This window comes from Centruroides sculpturatus, unplaced genomic scaffold, assembly GCF_000671375.1.
Source record: "Centruroides sculpturatus isolate CEXI.00-Female unplaced genomic scaffold, Cexi_2.0 scaffold941, whole genome shotgun sequence".
Classification (NCBI taxonomy): Eukaryota; Metazoa; Arthropoda; class Arachnida; order Scorpiones; family Buthidae; genus Centruroides; species Centruroides sculpturatus.
This window is the reverse complement of record NW_019385198.1, coordinates 49366-71537: the sequence shown is the minus strand read 5'-3', so window position 1 is coordinate 71537 and position 22172 is coordinate 49366. Positions and strand designations below refer to the sequence as shown.

The 22172-nt window shown below is 28.6% G+C and overlaps 1 protein-coding gene across 1 annotated transcript in view; it reads left to right on the top strand.

Annotated features, from left to right (window-relative positions):
* Window positions 1–2532: 2532 nt before the first annotated feature.
* LOC111636035 (rho guanine nucleotide exchange factor 9-like) overlaps window positions 2533–22172 on the top strand; it is a 39780-nt gene continuing 20140 nt past the window's right edge. The window contains exons 1-5 of the mRNA XM_023381190.1: window positions 2533–2724; window positions 2803–2982; window positions 5126–5287; window positions 14433–14612; window positions 20071–20175. Of these exons, the coding sequence (XP_023236958.1) occupies window positions 2560–2724; window positions 2803–2982; window positions 5126–5287; window positions 14433–14612; window positions 20071–20175 (792 nt within the window). The 5' untranslated portion in view covers window positions 2533–2559. The remainder of the gene's footprint in view (window positions 2725–2802; window positions 2983–5125; window positions 5288–14432; window positions 14613–20070; window positions 20176–22172) is intronic.

Genomic DNA, 22172 nt, shown 5'->3' with positions numbered 1-22172 from the left:
GTAGAGCTGCTCTGCATACATCATTGTAAAGAACATTACAAAGCTAGAGAATCTGCTACCAATCTACAATAAGATGACAACATCATTGAATAAGTAAGCAATGCCAAAACAATGGATTGAATGAGAGTGACTCATTTTCTTTCTTTTTTTTAATATTTATTCTAATCATTTTTCTAGCTTTTCTCATGGAATTTTGTGAAAGATCAGATTTACAGTGAATAATGTTGAGTTATACATGAATAATAATTATAAAAAATTAATCATTACTTACAACAAAACAGAATCTGAATAAAATGGAAATCTGTTCAGTGGAAAAAATTCTTTGGAATGAAACAATTTTCTGTGTTAAATTCTACCATAAGCCAGAAAAAACCTGTCCAACGTGGAAATAGAAGAGGTTTTTGGGTTCAAAGAACAACCTGGATAAAGCAGAAAATTAAAAATCCATTTGTAGACAAATAAGTGAAATAATTTCCGGGTGTAACAGTTATTGCAAAGCATGACAAACCAAAACTGTATTTTGAGAACAATTTCAAGCCAGGTCAAGGAAATGAAAGTCATGTGACAAGGAGTAATATGATATAGGGTTGTCTCACTGCTGGCCCGAACAAACTCAGCATCCTAGGCAAATGGCTTTGACATCACCCCATTTTTAAAAAATTCATAACAATATAAAACATCAATGTAAAATAGAGTATCTAATTTTTATTCAATATGCAGCATGCAATATTGCAATCGTGAGACTACAGCGCTCCTTTCAAAACGGCGACTCGCAGGTCAACACATGAGAAAGGATTGTGATCAAAAAACATTTATTATTATTTATTGTAATTTATGCATGTACTTTTGCCATGCTGACCCCCAAATTCAAGTGCCCTAGGCCATCGCCTGGTTCGCATATATGAACAGGCCGGCCCTGGGTTGTCATTGGAATTAACCATGGGCAGAGTTAAGAACTTCCAAGTGTGGCTGTACACCATATTAATGTATATATTAATTTAAGTATAGTTTTAGTCCTCTTCTTTGTTCTTTGTTTCTTCTTCCTTCCAGAACATTCCTTTTTAACTCTTTTCCTTTGGGTGGGGTAACCAATTCTTGGAACCACATAGAACAATGAAAGAAAAGAGGCCCTGGGGCCAGTGAGGGAAAGAAAGGACATTCTTAGGTCTAGACCTCATGGTGGACAGATGTCGAATGTTGTGCTCCAGGTTGCAAATGGCAACAACTGGAGAATTTGAGAGAGTTTGAGAATTGGATTTTTATCATAGTTACGATAAGAGGGTATAATAAGAGGAGCAAGGAGAAACCTAGTGGAGACAACAATGAGAGACTTTTCAGAAAAGGTTCAACGTGGTATCCCACCCAAAATTGTAAAGTCCAGCAAAATTCTGGGTATTTCACTCCTTACTGTATTCTATTTTTCTAGATTTTCTATCCCTTATCATTTTCTTTCTTTACCTAGTTTTAAGTTAGTATGTAAATATTAGTCATAGTTTTCAGTGATCATTTATACTTGTTGCAAATGATACAATTTGTAACTGCGTGTTGGAATATTGTTTGATGCTATATTGTCATTAATCACTGTAGAGTTGGAATCCAAAAGAACCTGTTCATATATGCGAAATAAAATAATTAGTTTGATTATACTATCACTGAGTTATTTATATGGGATTATACTATCACTGAGTTATTTCCTTTGCTGATCTACATATATTTTGCATGAACATCACACAAGAATCAAACAAGTTTTCAAGAGTTTTCAAGAATCAAGTTCTCGAGAACAAGCAACAAATGTAATTCATGAAAATAATGTGAATAAGATAATACAGTATTGCCAGTTTGTCTTGTTTGGAGTTGTTAGTAACCAATTAGTATCAAGTATTCAAAAATAAGTTGATTAACACTTTGATAATTACAGAGATTGAAGTAAATGATTAATTAGAGTATTAAAATTCCTTGAGAAGTTAGATCATAAAATAACTCAGTCTCTGTATTACTATAATTTGATTAGAAGTTTTGACAAACAAGCAAGATGCTGGTTTTTTGGAACTCAAATTGGCTTGTTTGTTGTTATGCAAGCTAATAAGGATGCATCTAAATTTTTACAATTGAATAGTTCTAAATTCTTGATTCAAATATTTCCATCTTTAGTTGGAATACCTTTGGATTAATTTGCATTAATTGTTAACTGTCAGTTGCCTGTTGTATTACGCAACAACAAAAGGCTCTATCTCCATAAAAATTGAAAATCAAATTTTGCACTGTCATCATGTCTAATTATTATTCTTTTATTGATCCACCTAATATTCTATGTGAAAAACATTCTGTAATAATTACAGAACATTTTTCATACTACATATATTTTTTATTTTTTTATTTTGTTTTTCATTTCTCAAAAGACACTGTGGCCAGGTTGGCCTACAACAAAACCAAAAACAAAACAAAACAAAACAAAAACAAGACGCTAGCTGAGAAAGAAATTGTATTTGATCGTATCAATAAAGTATAAATAATTTCATATTTAGAGAATTTAGTGATAATAAAATATTCAAAATATGTATGCATTTTGCTAAATTTACTAATAATTTTTATTTTAATCAAGGTCCTTCTGAACAAGATAGTCAAGAAGTAAGTCTATCATCATCAGAAGAAGAAATTTCTTCTGACAGTGAACTCTATCATAGTCAAAGAAGCTGCAGTTGGAGATCTGGTTCTTCATGTGGGGTATATATAACAATTAATTATATATTCTTGTAAAATAATATCAGCCATATCACTATTTTAAATAAAGTATATTCTTAGGAATATGATTCTGAACCAGTTGATGGTGATGTTATGTGGGATCACAATGCAACAGATTCAGAAGAATTTGATTTTAAAGCAGCTGATAGAATCAAGATAACTGATCCTTCAGTATATAGAGATTGGTGGTGGGGAAGTGGCTCTAATAAAAGTGGATGGTTATCTGCTGCATACATAAGAGTAAGTATTTTCTTTTCCATATTAAATATTTTATAAAATTTTATTTTAAAATTAACATCTTTCATAGTTAAAAATAAAACTGTTGTGTAAGAATAAAAATTTTAAAATTTTATTCTAAAGTTTAAAAATAACAATTTTAATTTCAAGTTTTTATAAGTTTCTATTATATGATATTAAAATTGTTTTTAAACTTTAGAATACTACATAGAAAACTACATATTATTAAATATATAGTATTGAATATTAAACTTATTTTAAAAATGAGAGAATTTGACCATTTAGGTCCATATTAAATTTTGTTTGTATTTTTTTGAGAATAGCTTAGAATTGAATTGAAAATATTTAGGAAAACTAAAAAATAACTTCATGAATAAGATTTTTTTAAATAAATGATGTGTTTGTTGTTATAGAATATCATAATTTATAAATGATATGTTTTCTTGTTTCATTCTCTGTAAATATGAAAATATAACTTATAATTACAAAATATTATGAGTTGATTATGCATTTTTCTTTATATAGAAGCATTTTCATGATCCCTTGCTATATAAAAATTTTGTTTGAAAAAATTTTTTTTTGGAAATAAATTTCTCTATTTTTATCAAATTGAATTTAAAATGTTCCCAAATTGGTGTTATTGTATACATATAAGATACTATCCAAAAATTGACAAACATATTGTTTATTCTTTCTAATATTTTTGGCTGTTATTTGCAGCCATCTTCTGGATCATGTACAAGTTGAGTAATAGAATATTCAAAATATAGAACATTACATTTTTTACATCTAATATATGTTCAAATTTGTAAATTCTAATGTATAGCAAATATACATTATAATTTTAAATAAATTAATAATTTAAAAATAAATAAAATAATTATATGAAACAAACAAAAAATATATAACCATTGATATTTATTCATGTATTAATTATCTTCTATAGATACAGGTTTGTATGGCTTAGAGATAGCATTTTGGTGTTAGAGTTGAACATTACTATACTAGATGTTTCTGTGCCATTGATAGGCAGTTAGCATTCTTGCATTGATGGTTCTTAGCATGCTTGTAGATGCTAATTTTCTCAGTTGTTTCCATTCTTTGGATTTGCAGTAATGCATAGGAGTTTAGCCTTGTCAAAATGTGGAGTATTTTTGGGTATCAAGGATAGCACTGTTAATACCAAGTTATAATTTTTTTCACATCATAATCATATTCTATTATCCTTATGGGGAGATTGTGTCCAATGTAACCTGCTTTCTGTTTTCATAATTTATTTCATAGTACTGTCATAAAAAGTAGTCAGGAAAAAATTTTCTTTATATCATTTCACATACAATTTCTGGTTATCTGGAATAGTTATAATAAAATTCTATCCATTTTTGTGTAAACATTTAACAATGTTTAAGTTATTTTCCTTTGAATGGGATTTTTTAATGAGATTATCTCAAATCTTTGCAATTTTCTAACCAAATGTTTCTTGGAGAATTAAGCATTCTTGAATTATAATTTGAGTGATTATAAGTAGATTAGAAACTATAGTGTCTACTTCTGTAGTGCCTCTTTAATCTCTGTTGTTATTTGTCCATATTCAGAAATTTAATTTGAAATTTTGTGAGAATTTAGAGATCAATCCAAAGAGAAATTGTCATCATCTTTTTCAAAATCTTTGCCTGACTCAGTTATCTATTCAGAAAATAATGAATGATACACCAAATTTTTCCAAAGAACAATGAATTTTTTTGAACCATTTTGTTGGGCCAGTTATTAATGGACATCAACAATCACAGTAATTCATTTTTTATGTTGAAACTGTTGGTGGCTTTTACTAATAAAAGACATCTCTAGTAGAAGAGCTGTGAACAACATTTGCACAATGATGAGAACAAAATTAGACACAAAAAAATTCATTGAATCACATTTACTTCTGATTTTGTTACTTTAGATAATAAGTAATGATGCAAAATTTTGAATAGTACAGTATTTAGAAACAATGAGTAACCTGAAATAATAATTATTATTTTTTTAGTTCTAAGAATTAATATCAACTTATATTTTTTAACAATAAATTATATCTTTTAATTTATTAGGAACACTAGAAAATATAATTTTATATTATAATTGAATTTTTAAAATTTTTTATTAGTTGAGTGCAAATAAAGAATCATCTGATAAGGAACCTCATTCAAGACCTTTATTGCATAATTTACCTGGAAAATTTAGTAATGATCAGATAAGAGCTAGTGTAGTGCAAGAGATAATCACAACAGAACAAGATTTTGTGAAACATCTAAAAGACGTTGTAGAAGTATGTTTTACTTTTTTTTATCAATACTTTTAATTGTGATAAGAAATTTCAAATACTGAAATTTATTTTAACTTTTAGTGGCTAGCAATTGTATGTCTACTTACTTGTATTACCGACTTTCTTAACTAGTATGTAGGCACAGTTGTTTATTAAGAAGCCTCTCAAAGATAAAATCCAACTGAAATTGTTTATTCTAAGCAAAATTAAAAAAAATAAAATAAAACTCTTAAAAAACTTGAATGCTTTCAGTAGAAATTGATAGATTTATATGAATTACAGTAGAAATACAATTATCCAAAATGGTTTTCCAAAAAAGAAAGAAAGAAAAAACACAGACTAGAATTTGTAGTATTATACAAACTATGGATACACAAACTCTCCATGTAACTGGAAATTACTATGTCATCTGTTGATTGTAGTGATTCAAATAACTAGGTCATTTTCCCATAATGTTCATTCTGTATTTTAACTGAAAGAAAAATTTTATCCCACATCAATCACTCACAATAGAGGGCACTAAATTGAAAACATTGATTTTCATATACAGTCAACCCCCCTATAACATGGTAGATACGTTCCGTTCTTTATGAAATTGATTTTCTAAGAGTCCTTAAATACATGAGCCAATCACAACCTGGCACGTGTGCAGTTTATGGACTATGGCTGTTTGAAAGGTTTCCTTCCATAAAATTAATCAATTCTAGACTAATTTGACTCAACATTTCCAAAATACGTATAATTTTTTGGGAATAATCCATATAAACTATGCTATAAACAAAAAATTGTAGGATTACTTATTGAGTGTGCACCATTCGACGACACCATTGCTTAAGCTTGTTTTCGTTGTGGATTGTCATCGAATGGTGCACGTGCTTCCTGATAAATTATTTTTTTTGCAAAAATTTGCTGAACTTTGGAGACATCATTAATATAAATATAATTTTTATGGACGTTAAATAATAAATGGTTTTTAGTAGGTCCACTGCTCGTTTAAACTCAACAGTTTGTACAATATCCGCTATTGGTCTAGATTCGGCCAATTCTGTCACGACACAAGTTGGCACTGATGTTTTACCGAATTATATGAGGTTTTTTTAGCGTGTTTGTACAAATACTGTTGCAATTTTTTCACCGTGATATAGGAATCCAAACTATATGAACCCGTGTTATAGGGGGGTCGACTGTACTAAATATAAAAGCATGTCAAATTTAATAGTTAAACTCTTTGACTGCCACTAACCAGTTTTTATTCTGATATTTAGCTACTTTTTGTCTACTGCTTTACAGAATATTGTACTTTATTGGCAACATTTCCTCTTAAAGCTTGACAACACTTATAAAAATTAGTACATTGTTTCAGGGTTGCCATCTGTATGATAATTATTGCATTTTGTATATTTATTTTGGGGACTGTATGATGTATGGTAATATCTGTATGATAATTTTGTAAATATGTCTTACTCTGAAAACAACCATTAACAATTGAAAAAAAATCAATTTGCAATTACTGTTTTTATACATATCACCCTTTTCATTGATATTTTGTGTCTTTTTTTCATTGCTAGAGGACTACTAAATTTTTGCAAGTTTTTAGATTGGCTACTACTGTATATTCTCAATTATAAGGCTCACCTTTCTCATACTTTTCAAGACCACTAACTGCTATACTTTTAGAACCTACTGATAAAATGCTCAAATTGATGTGAAAAGAAAATTTGTGCAAATAAACATTCTGTTGAAATGCCATTATGCTTCTGTAAGGTTGCCGACCCGGTGGAGATAGGGGAATTGAAAACCCACTCCTCAACACCTGTAAATACAGGTGTTGAGGAGTGGGTTTTCAAAGGTTTATAAGGTTGCCATCTTTTAGGTGGGATCAGTTAATCCCACGTCAGGATGAACCTAAGGGAAGGTTGTACATGGGTGTGGCAGAGGAGGCAAGTGTTGGCAAGTGTTTACAAAAGACAATGCCATTTATTTGGTAACATTCTGGAAACATTCATAGCTTACATCAGGTTTATAGTTTTACTTCCTTGGTCCTTAGTCTGTACAGGCCCCAGGGCATGCGAGTCTAAATCCTTGGGCAATGTCGATGGTATGAGATTTACTGCTGCATTCCAGGCGGCACAAATTCCTCAAACTAGCACACGAAACTATATCCAGAGAGCAGCTGGATGAGTCTGTCAGAGCTCTCCTGACCTTGAAGTCCCCGGTTTTAAACGTTTCCTTCCATCTTCTGTACTTTTGATTGGTTTCTCATCCTTTTTCTCTTTCTCTGATTGGTCTCTCCCTTGTCTCCAGGTGCAAGATGAAACCTCTTTGGGTTGCAGGAAAGGTCCGATTCAAGGTGTCCATTTGATACCTCTTTGTCAACTCTGCCCGGTGATTGTTTATAAAACAATAACACCCGCAATCATAATTCAGGTCGTTGTTTATACCATTTTTTGCTGTCTAAGAATTTAACAATCATTTTCATCTTTCATCTATCAGAAATTCCCCTTTTTTTGTTCAAAAAGGTTTATCTCAGCCAACATTTTATAGACTCACGAGTCAATGATCTACCTATTTATGAGCACTCGTGTTAGAGTTTATCTACTGTTAAGACTTTGACAGATAGTTTGACACATACTCGAACAGTTCCGAGTCTCTTTGCTTACATCTGGCGTCACATAAGAATTTTGAGATTTACTCAAGTTCGAACCTCGTCTGGAAACCCACACTTCTACTTATACAAAGTTTAATAAAATATATTAATATAGTACCTATAGAGTAGTTTCCATCTAGTGAACTGTCTAGAACTGAAAGTTTTTTGGCATAGGGAGTCACAACCACTTGAGGGTGGAATAAAAATTTTAGACAGTCACAAAAATTTGGAAAAATTAAGATTTATTCATATAAAATAAGTACAATATATAAAGGAATGTGTTACATATTTGTTAATAATAATTTGTTAATGTTTGGTATGTTGAAATTGTATGAAAAAACTTAAATTTTAGTTTATGCCCATTTAGAGATTTGTTTTGCATCATACAAAAGAGAGTTGTGATAGATTCATTGTAAAATGAGGTCCAAAAATTTTTTGTTGTAAGAAGAGATCACAGATAAAAGTTAACAAGATTCTGACATAAGGCAAACCTTGTTAATATTTCTATGAACAAAGAACATAAGTATAAAGGATCAAGATGGATGTACAATAATTTCAAGGAGCAGATACAATGCATAAGGATTTTCTCCCATAAGGTGGCAACCTGCATTTTTTTGAGATAGGGAAGATCATATCTAGATAAGTGAGAAAAGTCAGAACGCTTTTCCATAAGAGAATCAACACATTGTAAGTGACAAAAATTTATAATTTCACTACATTTTTTACACTTCTACAGTATCATTTTCAAGTGCAAGAGATGTCAATACATTAAATATTCTTACCAAAAGAAAATAGAACAAATTTCAGTATTCTTAACAATTTTTTAACATGTAGAATAAATAAATGAATGTTCATGCATATGCTCCATATTGTTTAGTATTACAGAAAGCCATCATATAAGTTTATTGCTGGAAAATACATGTTTCATATGAGATAACAAATAAAAACACCAATGTCATAAATTTCCTGTGTCAATCGTTTCCCACATCAGTCATTTTTTCTCTCAAGTCCCTCCAAAAACTATAGATCGAGAATCTATTATATTTTATATTTTAAAGATGATCATCTTTGTGAATTCTTTTCTTATTATATATACAGGAAAGTTAGTACACATTGCAAGCATTATAATAAATACATCAACATAATGTATTCCAATGCAATCCAAACCAAGGCAATGGAAAACAAAAGTAATGATAAATTTTATGTATTAAAGAAAATAAAGGACATGATATAATTGGGAATTCTGTTTTGATTGAACTATTCTGTTTGATTTTTGAACTACAGTAATTTCCTGTGAAGAGCCTGTGGATTATCTGTGTTTGAAAGTGAATTTGAAAGCAGATGCAGATTGTGATGACATGGGTTATCCAGAGGAATAGCTACAGAGGCTGTGAAGTGACTAAGCCCCCTCAGCTTAGTCAGCAGTGTCCACATACAGTATATATATATATATATATATATAATAAAAATTATATTATTATGATGAAAGCAAGAGCATATATATATATATATATGCTCTTGCTTTCTCATCATAAGAAAGCAAGAGCATATATATATATATATATGCTCTTGCTTTCATCATAATAATATAATTTTCATTATATATATATATATATATATACTGTATGTGGACACTGCTGACTAAGCTGAGGGGGCTTAGTCACTTCACAGCCTCTGTAGCTATTCCTCTGGAAAGCAAGAGCATATATATATATATATGCTCTTGCTTTCATCATAAAGTGCATGATATGCACTTTATGATGAAAGCAAGAGCATATATATATATATATATGCTCTTGCTTTCATCATAAAGTGCATGATATGCAAAGCTTTTATTTCCATTCTAACAATTTTTTGTTTGGTATGTGCCAGTATCAATTATATGCAGGAAATTACAGTAATTTTGTTTACTTGATTAGTGTGTTAAACTGTTCTCATGTTATAAGAAGAGATTGGTGCATAAGCATCCAGAAGTAAAGTAGAATTTCCACAGATTAGTTGAGTAGATTAAAGACAGAATTAGATAAATAAAAATAATGTAAATTCAAAAACAATCTCTAAATTTATGAAAGTGAAATTTCTTGTCACATATTAAATATGCTATATTTAAACAAAAATTTAAATGTAAATATGTTATTAATGAAACATGAAATAAATTTAATGAATTCAGTCGGATAAGTGAGAAATTAAATAATTTAATAGCCAATTAGTAATTCAGTAAATTTCAGCAAATTGTTAAAGTTTGTTATTAATAATTTGATTGATATATTATTCAAACTTTCTTAATTTATTTAACATAGTTCATAGAGTTGTAAATTTATAGTTTGTTATTTTGTTTTTTAGTAAAGAAATGCTTATATTCTTACAACCTACTTTTCTAAAATTACTATCTTCTTTATAATCACTACTTCTACAAATATGTATTGAAAAACTATACAAACCATAAGAATTATTATTTCTTTTTTCTTTCATTGAATTTTGTATTTTATTGATGGATAAATAAATTATTTATATATGTGGTATTTATATTAAATTCAAATAAGAATGTTTGGTTCTCTTGTTCATACATAGCCTGTTTTTTTTTCAAGCTCTGATGGTCCATAAAACAAAGTCAAGTGTAAGCAACAAAATGAATTTATTACCAAAAGTTATGTACAAACATGGTTACTTTTCAACATAATCACTGTGAAGATTGAAGAATTTTCCATATCTGTGGATGAGCTTCTCCATCTCCTTGTCATAGAATGTTGCCGCCAATGACTTGAGATGGGCCCTAACATTGTTTTGAAGATTGTCATTAGTCTCAAACCTCTGCCCTCCTAGCCACTTTTCCTGTTCAGGAAAGAGGTGGAAGTCACTTGGCACTAAATTGGGGCTATACGTTGGGTGTTTAAAGGTGGTGAAGACTTCCACCCAGCTTAAAACTTTTTAATGTGTGAAGACTTCCAACTCTTTCCTGAACTGAAAACATGGCTAGCAGGGCAGAGGTTTGAGACTAATTATGATCTTCAAAACAACGTTAAGCCATCTTAATTCACTGGTGGCAACATTCTATGACAAGGGATGGAAAAGCTCATCCACAGATATGACAAATTCCTCAACCTTCACATTGATTATATCAAAAAGTAACCATTTTTGTACCTAACTTTTGGTAATAAATTCATTTTGTTATTTACACTTGTCTTTGTTTTATGGACCATTGGAGCTTGAGAAAAAACCACCTTCGTATATACATGTCCAATAGAAACATCTTATCATTGTTTCATTTCTAAATAGCTTTCTCATTCTAGTTCTAAATGAGTTAATCAGGTGTAATGGTATCTTATTTCTATCTTATACAGTTTTAATTACAAAAAAGTATGATATCTTTTTACAATATACAGGTATTCCTCATATAATATGATAGTTATGTTCCAAAACATGCCATGTTATGCAAATCTGTGCTAACATGGCACTTTTTTGCCATTTTTAGCATTTTGGAACCTAACCCTATGTTTTGCATTAGTCCTATGAAACAAAAGACTAATGCAAAACGTAGGGTTAGGCTTCAAAAGTTAACAAAAGTTTACTATTCTTTTTAGCACACTCCACTATAGTGGTGAAGAGCTTATGTTAGGACTTTTGTCTGTCTGTCAGATATCCACGCACATGCACAGTGACTTCACTTTCGTTATGTAAGTGTTATGTTCCATTCAGTCCATTTATTGCATATGTCCACATGCATGTGCAACTACTACTTGATTCTAAGAATTTATAAAATTCATTTTAAACAAAATTAATATTTGATTCGCTTTTGTGGAGTGTGCTATGAGATCGGCTTGACCAAGCTTGTTCATTACTAAAAGAAATATGTTTATTAAAGCAATCAAAAATTAACTGACAATCACAATTACAATTTAAAATTATGAAAATTGAAAAAAGAGTTTTACTTATTACTTATTAATACTAGAACAATTTTGAATTTACAATTAATACTAGGAATTTTGAATTTTAAAATATTGGCTAAAAAATACTATCATACAATCATATGGAGTGATGTTGCTTTAAATATATTAATAACCTAGACTCATAGAATCTTATTGTAATATAAACATTAACTTTGTCATGCAGAGTTTATTTGATTTCTAAAAATTTCTCAGTTTAACTTCAAAATTATCTTAGATTATAAATGCTCTCTATATCTAATGTAATATAATAATTTTCTATAATTTCATTCTAATTTTTTTTTCAGATCATTTTTGTTTTTAGTTTTTTCTTCTTAAAAATAAGTTTAGGAAAGTAATCCCTTTTTTTGCTGTTGCTATAAATCAGTTATATCTGACCTTTTTATATTATATGTATTAAGTACCAGCTAACAAGATAATTTTTATCTAAAATATATTTTGATACAGCTATTATTGACAATCTCAGTCATATGTATTTTTTATACTTCTAGCCTAATGCTGAAATTTATTATTTTCATTATAAATATCCTTACTTTCATCATAATCATTTTTATGTCTAGGCAATACATTTCTTCTCTAAACTCTCATATTTGCTACTCTTCATCATTTCTTATGATGTCAAAAAGATTATTCTTTCCTGAACATTACTGTCATAGTATAAGAAATACTATTATTAGTATTTTTAATATCTCAAGCCTATAATTACTATAATCTTCTGAAGCATGTTTTCATCTCATATAGTTGTTTCAGATTTAATTGATTATATTAATAACTTTGTAAAATAATAAGGAGAAAATAATTAAAGGAACAAAGATAATTAATTGGACAGCTACCTAATAAGGTTTAAAAAAATTCAGAAAAATTTAGTGATAAAAACTAGAGATAAGGAAAGGCCCTTTTTTTCAATATTCTAACTTGATAAGAAGTGAAAAGAAAAGTCTAGAAAGAAAAGTATTGAATAGAAATGTATCATAGAGTTATGAAAAAAAATAACAACAACAATCATAAAAATGAAAGTGTTAATATAAAATTAATAAACACTGAAAAAACTTCGGAATTGACTAAATGAGGATAGAAATTCAATTGAGATGATAACGTTCTTAGAATATATTTTGAATAGAAATATCTTCTGCCAGTTGGGACTCAAAATACTTAATTCAAATGGAAAAATTGTGTATCTATAGCAAAATTGTTTGAAGTGCCTGTATAACAAAGAAAAGAAAAAATCTTTTAACAAAAAGGAAAAGCATAATTTAGATCCTTATTTGTTTAAAGCACTGAAAAACTACAAAAATCTTTTTGAGTATTAGAAAATTTTTTAACAAATTAGGTTTATTTTAAAAGCTTAGTTAAAAAATTTAAAATTTAATTTTAGTTAAATTTATGAGATAAGTAGCTGAGTGTATCTGGCATTACTGGGCTTTTCCAGGGGTGGACTTTATCCAAATAAGAGTTGGTTGTACTGTGTACAGTAATTTTTAAGGAATTGAAGAAGAGCTGCATGTGCCTGGTGTTGCTTGGGCTTAAGTTAAGAGGGGGGTAGTTGGGGATGGGGACCTCTACAGTATTTTATCTAGAATGTTGAAGAATGCTCATGCCAATTTGGTGTGGATATATTGAATGGTATAGAACGCCTTACCTAACATAACATTTTGACTGTATATATATATTATATTATATTATATTATTATTATATATACGAGGTCTGTTTTCAAAAAGTATCATACCTTTTTTTCCCGCGTAAATCAATGATGCGCGAGAGGCCTCCTTCGGTGGAGTTGTGGAGGGGACAGTCATGCATAGCCCTGAATTTTTTCCCGCCTGCAGGAAGCGTCAGTCATTGGCAATCGGCCTATGAGTGAGGTCATGTAGTGCGCTCTCGTCGATTCCACTAAGCTCGAAAATGACTGAACAACGTGAGCAGTGATATTACATCAAATTTTGCCAAAAACCTTGGCGATACCCAAGTGTAAACCATTCGCAAGATTCAGCAGGCTTTCGGGGACGATCCTCGAGGCCAAAAAAAAGAGCAGCAGGTCCACAGCAATATCAAAGGTCATGTNGTGAGTACTGGGATGACATATGTGTTTATTGCTTTAACTGTGTGTTTTGCATTTAACTGTGTTCTAAGTATAGCGTTTAACCTACTTTGGTATTCTTTAATTAATCGTTGCTTTATTTGTGTATGTTCTGTTAGTTTGGCCTGTTGAAATCCTAAGTACTTGTAGAACTCGCCCTCTTCCATGGATTCAATAACGTCTCCATTTCCAAGTGCAAAATCTTCTTTCTTCAGGATTCCTTTTTCTATGTGATTTATTATTATTATTATTATTACATCTTTAAGTTTCTTGTATACTAAATTTTCTAATAATAATTATATTTTAAATAGAATTTTATAGTTTTTGAAAATTTTTAATAGTAATTTATTTACTCATAACCATATAATAATATAAATTATATAATATAATTGTTAAATGATGTACTGATAATTTAAATAAATTGATTGATACAACTAGTAGATTTTGTATGTCTAAAATAATTAGATATTACTTTATAGGGTTATCTAAGGCAAGTTAGACGTCGTCCTGATATGTTTACTGAAGACTGTATAGCTACTATTTTTGGCAACATAGAAAGTATATATAATTTTCAAAGTCAGTTTCTGAAACATTTACAAAGTTGTTTTGATGCTGACAAACCACATATGAGTGATATTGGTAACTGCTTTTTAGAACATGTAAGTTAATTTTTATTAAATTTATTATTTAAAATTACTTTTAGTAAATTTATTCTTGATTATGTTATATTTTTATTTAAACTTACAAAAATAATTTAAATTATGCGTAGAAAGCTGTCATTATTATATTGATATAAGGCAATTCCTATGTTACTGATTCATGTAATCAATTTTTATTAATAAAACATCCAAGCACATTAATGCAGAATTAACATTTGTAGTAGACATTGCAATTTCAAGATATCTGGACAAATTAGTTCATAAAATAAAGCTCCCATTCTAGCACAGAAATAAAGTAATTATATATATTTGTGAGTTTCATAATATAGTTTTTTTTGTATAAATCTTAATCCAGTATTACCTGTATTTTCACTAATTCCAATTAAAGTGGAAATCAAACAAAATTTAAGCTAAATTCTGTAGAAAAGTGGATACTTTGTTGGCAAGAAGCCAACAAAGTATCCACTTTTCTACAATTAAATATCCTCCTTCAATATTATTCAGCTAATCTAGGACAGCTCTAATAATCAGAATAGTCAAAATACAATTACAGTAATTAAATCATTGGAATCAGCATATATGTATATATTTTGCATAAATAGCTGTTTAGATTAGAATTTTGCTACAATTCAAATATGAATTAGTTATTTGATTACTTATGTTAAATTGATCTTAGAGTTATATAATGAAATGGATAAAATACTAACAAGAGAAAGTTACAAGTTGCTACTCACTTTTTAATAAAATACTATATTCCTTGCAGATTTTTTGTGCCCTTTATAAGTAAGCAAAGCTGTTTGCGTAAATAGATAAAATACAAGGAGTAAACTTGAAAAGAAATACATGAGTAGTTAATGAGTAGTTCACTTGACAACTTTTATGTTAACTGCGGCATGGTATAGTTGGTATAGTCAGTTATATTTGAAGTTTTAGATTCACTGACTTGGATTTTATTTTCCCTCAGTCTTTCTCCTTAATATATAAATATAACTTATTTATATATATATATTTTATTTATACAGCAATCTTTTATGTATAAAACTTCTTTTAGGAATTCAAAAATTTTTTTCTTACAATCAATAATAATAGTAAATGATTTATTATTTATTATTAATTAAGAATAATGAAGAGAAAAATATTAAAAATGAGATAAGCAACAATAAAGAAATACAAAATTTAAATTTCTTTTAATTGAACATAAAAAAATAAAAATGATTAAAGATATTTATTTTCTAATTTACAAAATCTATGTATTTCTGATATAATTGTTAGGATTATAAGAGTTATAAAAGCATTGAAAACATAACACATCACTAATTAAGACCATCAAATTAAACAAGAATTTTTCAACTAATTTATTTTCAATTACTTTTGATTTTTGGGAGATTTTTCCAACTGCTTCTTGATTTATTATGCTCATCTCAAGTAATATATCTGCAATTAAATATGTTTTCTTTTAGTAAATAAAACATGTTTTATATCTGTTTTTGTTTTTTTGAACACTATATAGTGTAAACACACGAACACTTGTCAATCTTCATCTTAAATTTATTCAGTATTTTATATCTGTATTAGAAATCTAATTGTGAAACAAAATTAATACTCATTGGGCTGCAATTTGAAAAAACTGGAGATCTATAAATTTCCACTGCCATCTATTTGTCCATCCATCTTTCCTTAATCTTGAGAACAGAGTTAGATAGATAAAAGATGAGATCAGATATGGAAACCTTAGGAATAGGAGGCCTTGATTAACTATATACTAACTTCTGATACAAACCAAAAGTCATGTTATTTCATTTCAAAAATTTTCCCTGAAAGGTGTTAGATGACTGGTACAACTCTATTGTTAAAGGAAAAGTATGATGTACAGGGACAAGCCACTACTAATTTGAGGTGGAGAGCATATATTTTAAATGAAATAAATTAAAAATATGATTAAAAATTGCAGTCTGGCATTGTGACAATGTAACAATAATTATAAATATTTTTATTCTTAGTATACTTTGTAAAGAACATTAAGAAAATATTTTATTGAATTTCTAAGTTCCTCTTTCAAGCAGTCATTATATGGAAGATCCATTAGTATATTCTTACTTTGCATATCCAAAACAAAAATCTAATTATTCTTAATTTTTTTTTTTAATAGCACACAAATGAACAATTGATGAAACAAATTGTAATTGGACTAATGAATTTAATGTGTAAGATTAGATGTGCAAAGATGTCTTATGGTGTTACACTCTCTGTTAACAATATTTTTATGCATAATTTTTTACAACTTAACAATCGTTATTGTATTTTCAATTACTCACAAGTCAGATTCTGGTTATTAAGCATTTATAAATATAAAATGAGAACAAAAGATTTTTAAAAAATAGCATGTTTGCTTTTAATTAAATTTTTAACAGCTGCAAAATAAAAAAAATATTTATTTATTAAATTTAATTGAATAAAGTTATTTTTATATAAAAAGAATGAGGCTACAGGACGATAAAAACCTGGAATAGCAAGTCCAAAATTGCAAACATAATAAAAGTTGTCAGATGAACTACTTATTAATTCCATATATATTTCTTTTTAAGTTTTCTCTTTGTATATTGTCCATTCATGAATGGCTTTACCTGTTTAAAAAGGACACTGAGAACTACAATATATATATATAACATTTTATTAAAATATGCACATAGCAAGTTGTGACATTCCTTTGTAAGATATTAGCAATTGTCTAAATTTTTATTACAAATTATCTATTGTAAATCTATATCTAATGTTTTTTTTAGTTGAACAATTTTATTCTGAAAAAGAAGTTTGTATTCATTAGCAAAAACCCCTTTTTAATTTTATTTAGAGCTATATATGGTCTTTCAATTAATCATTTTACTATAAAAAGCCAATATTCCATCATTTCTTGTTCTTGAAGTTAATAATGCCTCTTCAGCAGTTAAGAATGCCTATGCAATACTTTATAAATCTTTGTAATAATAATCTTTGTTCCAAGAAAAATAAGGAAAATTAATCTCAGATTAAATGTAAAACAAGGAAAATGTTTTTGAATTTAAATAACAGAAAAAAAAGACATATAAAGAAACATGAAAGTAAAAGGTTCAAGTAGGCATGCTAATGGAATAAGTCATCAAACAATCATATTTAGTATCACAAATTGATAATATTAAAATAGTAATTACAATTAAATCAAAATAAGATTTTTTTATTGCTATCTATAAATAAATGAATGATATTCTCTGAAATAAATGAGAAGAACTGCAAAGCATTTATCATTTTTTTTCTGTAAATGAAATTTATTAAGTAACAATATTTGTCTTGGGTACTAACAAAGGCCCTCACTCAAGTAATTGGTTTTATTCTGAAATTTATTATTTTTAATTAGTATCATACAATTTGGATTTTGTTAACACCTATTTGTAATTTTGTAGATCATAATATAAATTTTGTAATAGGCTTCAATGATAATTAAATTTTTATAATCTTGGAAGAAATATTTTTCCAAATTTGTCATAAAATATTCAGTATGTTAATATAATTAGTACAATAATATTAATATGACATTTTATTGTTTTCTGGTTTCTTTTATTGCACTTTGTTTTTATTATACCTTAGAGAATAATATAATTCTTTAAATTTTAAGTTTTTTTAAATTTTTATTACTTTTTAAAATCAAAAACCTTAAGATTTTGATTTTAAAAAGAGATTTAACAAGGAGAGCCTACGGCTTTGGGGTAACGGATTTTGATGATCTTTGGTTTAGAGGTAGTACACCATGTGAGTGTACTACCTGTAAAATACTAAAGTGCAATACTCAAATATAATGAAGAAAATCGAACTTAAAGTTTTTTAGCACTTTATATATAAATTATACGTACTTCTATTTGAGCGTCCTGTGGCAGAGTGGTAACGAGTCCGATTCATAAGCTTGAGTTCTCGGGTTCGATTCTCGCGTATAATTTTTTTTTTAATTCATAAATACTTATAATGTATTTATTTATTTACTCATTCATTTATTTCTTATTATTTATTTATTTTAATTTAATTTCTACTATTCCAAGTCTAATATTTTTATACTTTTGTTGACAATAACGGCGCATTCTTGACACCTATGTGTCAACTTTCCCATCTAATTGTTATCACTAACGGTGACCGATCTAATTCTCACTAGGAGCGTTTTTTCTATCGGAGTTCTTTTTCACTCACTCTTTAACAGTTCGTTTCTAAATTTCGACACGAATAGACGTATTTGTGTAGTAAAACTTATTTTGAAAAATTATTTTATAATCAAAAAATGTCGTCAAGAGAAGCAAGTTCTTCACGTTGTGACGAAAAAACTGTTGATGATAACTCTTTATACAGTGATGTAAAATACTAACTTGTAAAGTGCAAAACTCAAATATAACCAAGAAAAACGAATATAATTTATTGAAGCAATATTATATAATTACATATCATTGTCAGATGTACATGATCGTGAATGATACTTATGATAAAAACATTCAAAACAAAAATTCTGTCTACACCAAGAACAACAAATAAATGCTGCTTTTTTAAAAGGTATCATCAACAGTTTTTTCGTCACAACGTGAAGAACTTGCTTCTCTTGACGACATTTTTCGATTATAAAATAATTTTTCAAAATAAGTTTTACTACACAAATACGTCTATTCGTGTCGAAATTTAGAAACGAACTGTTAAAGAGTGAGTGAAAAAGAACTCCGATAGAAAAAACGCTCCTAGTGAGAATTAGATCGGTCACCGTTAGTGATAACAATTAGATGGGAAAGTTGACACATAGGTGTCAAGAATGCGCCGTTATTGTCAACAAAAGTATAAAAATATTAGACTTGGAATAGTAGAAATTAAATTAAAATAAATAAATAATAAGAAATAAATGAATGAGTAAATAAATAAATACATTATAAGTATTTATGAATTAAAAAAAAAATTTTACGCGAGAATCGAACCCGAGAACTCAAGCTTATGAATCAGACTCGTTACCACTCTGCCACAGGACGCTCAAATAGAAGTACGTATAATTTATATATAAAGTGCTAAAAAACTTTAAGTTCGATTTTCTTAATTATATTTGAGTATTGCACTTTAGTATTTTACAGGTAGTACACTCACATGGTGTACTACCTCTAAACCAAAGATCATCAAAATCCGTTACCCCAAAGCCGTAGGCTCTCCTTGTAAGACTCCATCTTTAGATCTCACATTTAAATTTTATAATTATTTAATATGAACATTCTTTATTTTGAATTTAAATTTACTTTCACATTTTGGAATAAATCTGAAGATGAAATCTTACAGATATTAAAAATATTATATTTACCAAATAATTTTTTTGATTTCTGAAGGCTATAAGCTGTAATTATTAAGAATATCTGAGTCAAGAAATATAAAGATTTCAACTTTGTTGAATAAATCTTATTTAATTTTACAGAAACAACAATTTAAAATGTATTCAGAATATTGTAATAATCATCCTTTAGCTGTAAGCAAACTCCAGGAACTTTATGCTGACCCTAAATATCTTCATTTCTTTGAGGTAAGTGCTCAGTCCTTAACCACTTTCATACTATAACAGAAAACTGTTATAGTATGAAAGTGGTTAAGGACTGTTATAGTAAGAAAGTGGTTACATACTTTTCATCTGTATTTCTTTGTAAACACTATTTTGTTATACATAGTTCTCACTATTATTACTTTCATACATTCTCTATCATATCATTTCTAACTCAAACACTATGCCTCCTGTCCCATATCAGTCTAAAACCAATTCAGATTATAATCATTGACTGTAACAATCTTACTATTGTTATTTCTAACTTTGAAAAAGGTCTAATCAAATTATTATTATTATTATTATTATTATTAATTATTGTAAAACTCATTCTCATTCCTATATGATTTAAATATAATATCTTAAAATAAATATATTAAAGTGTCTTTTTAAAAATAAATATAAATTTTTTTAATAAACAACAAATTATTCTGCCTTTTAAGAATTCATAAACTCTAACAGTTTATAACCTAACATTCATCTTGATAACTTAACACCTTTGAGTATAAACTTTTTGAAACAACAAAAAAATAGCAAAATGATTCTCTTGGTACAAAATTTTATAAATCCAAAGAAGTTTTTAATTCCAGCCAGCATTGCTGAACATAACCTTTCACTATGGAACAAATTTAGCTTAGTTTTAATGGTTGTCTAGAAGTGATATCTTGGGCAACATTATAAAATATATTCAAACACTTAAAAATACAGTGGTACCTCAGGATACGAAATTAATCTGTTCCGAAACTGAGATTGTATCATGAAAATGTTGTAAGGTGAATCATTTTTCCCCATATGATTACATGTAAAACCAAATAATTCGTTCCAACACGAAAAACACACTCAAATTAAAGCTAAGTAGTACATTAAAAAAATAACTTTAGTAAGCAAAACACTGAACACTGCATTTTGTAGTTGTAAATGTATAAATAACCATAATAGAATAATAATTGATAAAAAAAAATGTAGTTTTATTAGCACTTTGCCTTTGAGGACAGATGATGGTGGAGGTGTAAACTGGTGGCGGAAGAGAGGGAGAAGGGAAATGATACTAAAACTTAACTTACATAATATAATGTAACAATAACTTAAAAATAACTTAGAAAAGATTTTAAAAAATTAGTGTTGTTTTATATATATATATATACAGTAGAACCCCTCTAGTCTGCCCTCGGCTAGTCCGTCACTTCGATTAATCCGACCATGGTCGGAGTCGAGAAACTTGTCCCGACTCGTCGGTGACTCACCGTCCGTGGTGTTTTTTTGTGTTTGTTACAGTATATGTTTTACATTGTGTGTACATGTACAGTTTTGTGTGTGTTTTCAACATGTCAGGAGTGAAACGTAAACACGTTACTCTTTCATTAAATGAAAAATTAGCAGTGCTACAAAGACTGGACAAAGGGGAAGATTGTTTATTTTACTTTTTTCTGATAATCCGACCTTTTTTGCATTCTGACCATACCCCCAGTCCCAAAGGTGACAGATTAGAGGGGTTCTACTGTATATATATATATTTTATTTTTATTTTTATTCACTGCTTTTTGCTTTCTTTCCTTCACTTCCACCAGCACTTTCACTGGATAGAGGTCGCTTGGTAAAATATCTATCCAAAGAAGTTTGGCTTTGCCTACTTTTTAAAATGTTTCTAAAATGACTTAGGCAAAAATCATTACTCCGAGCAGCAATACGGCCAGTGTGAATCTTCTCGGGATGCTTCTTTTCAATAAAATCAGTCACTTTCTGATAATACCTCAAGATTTCCTTTATTGAGTGAGATCCTCCCATGACAAAGCAAATACGCGGACTGAGACCGATGAACAGAAGTGAATAAAAAATGGCGTTGCAAACTAATGTAACGTCGTATGGTGAGTTTTTGTTCGTATTGTGGAGCAAAAATATGTTTGAATTTCATGTCGTATCCTGAAAATGTCATATACTGGGGCGTTCATATCCTGAGGTACCACTGTATTTAATATAAAATA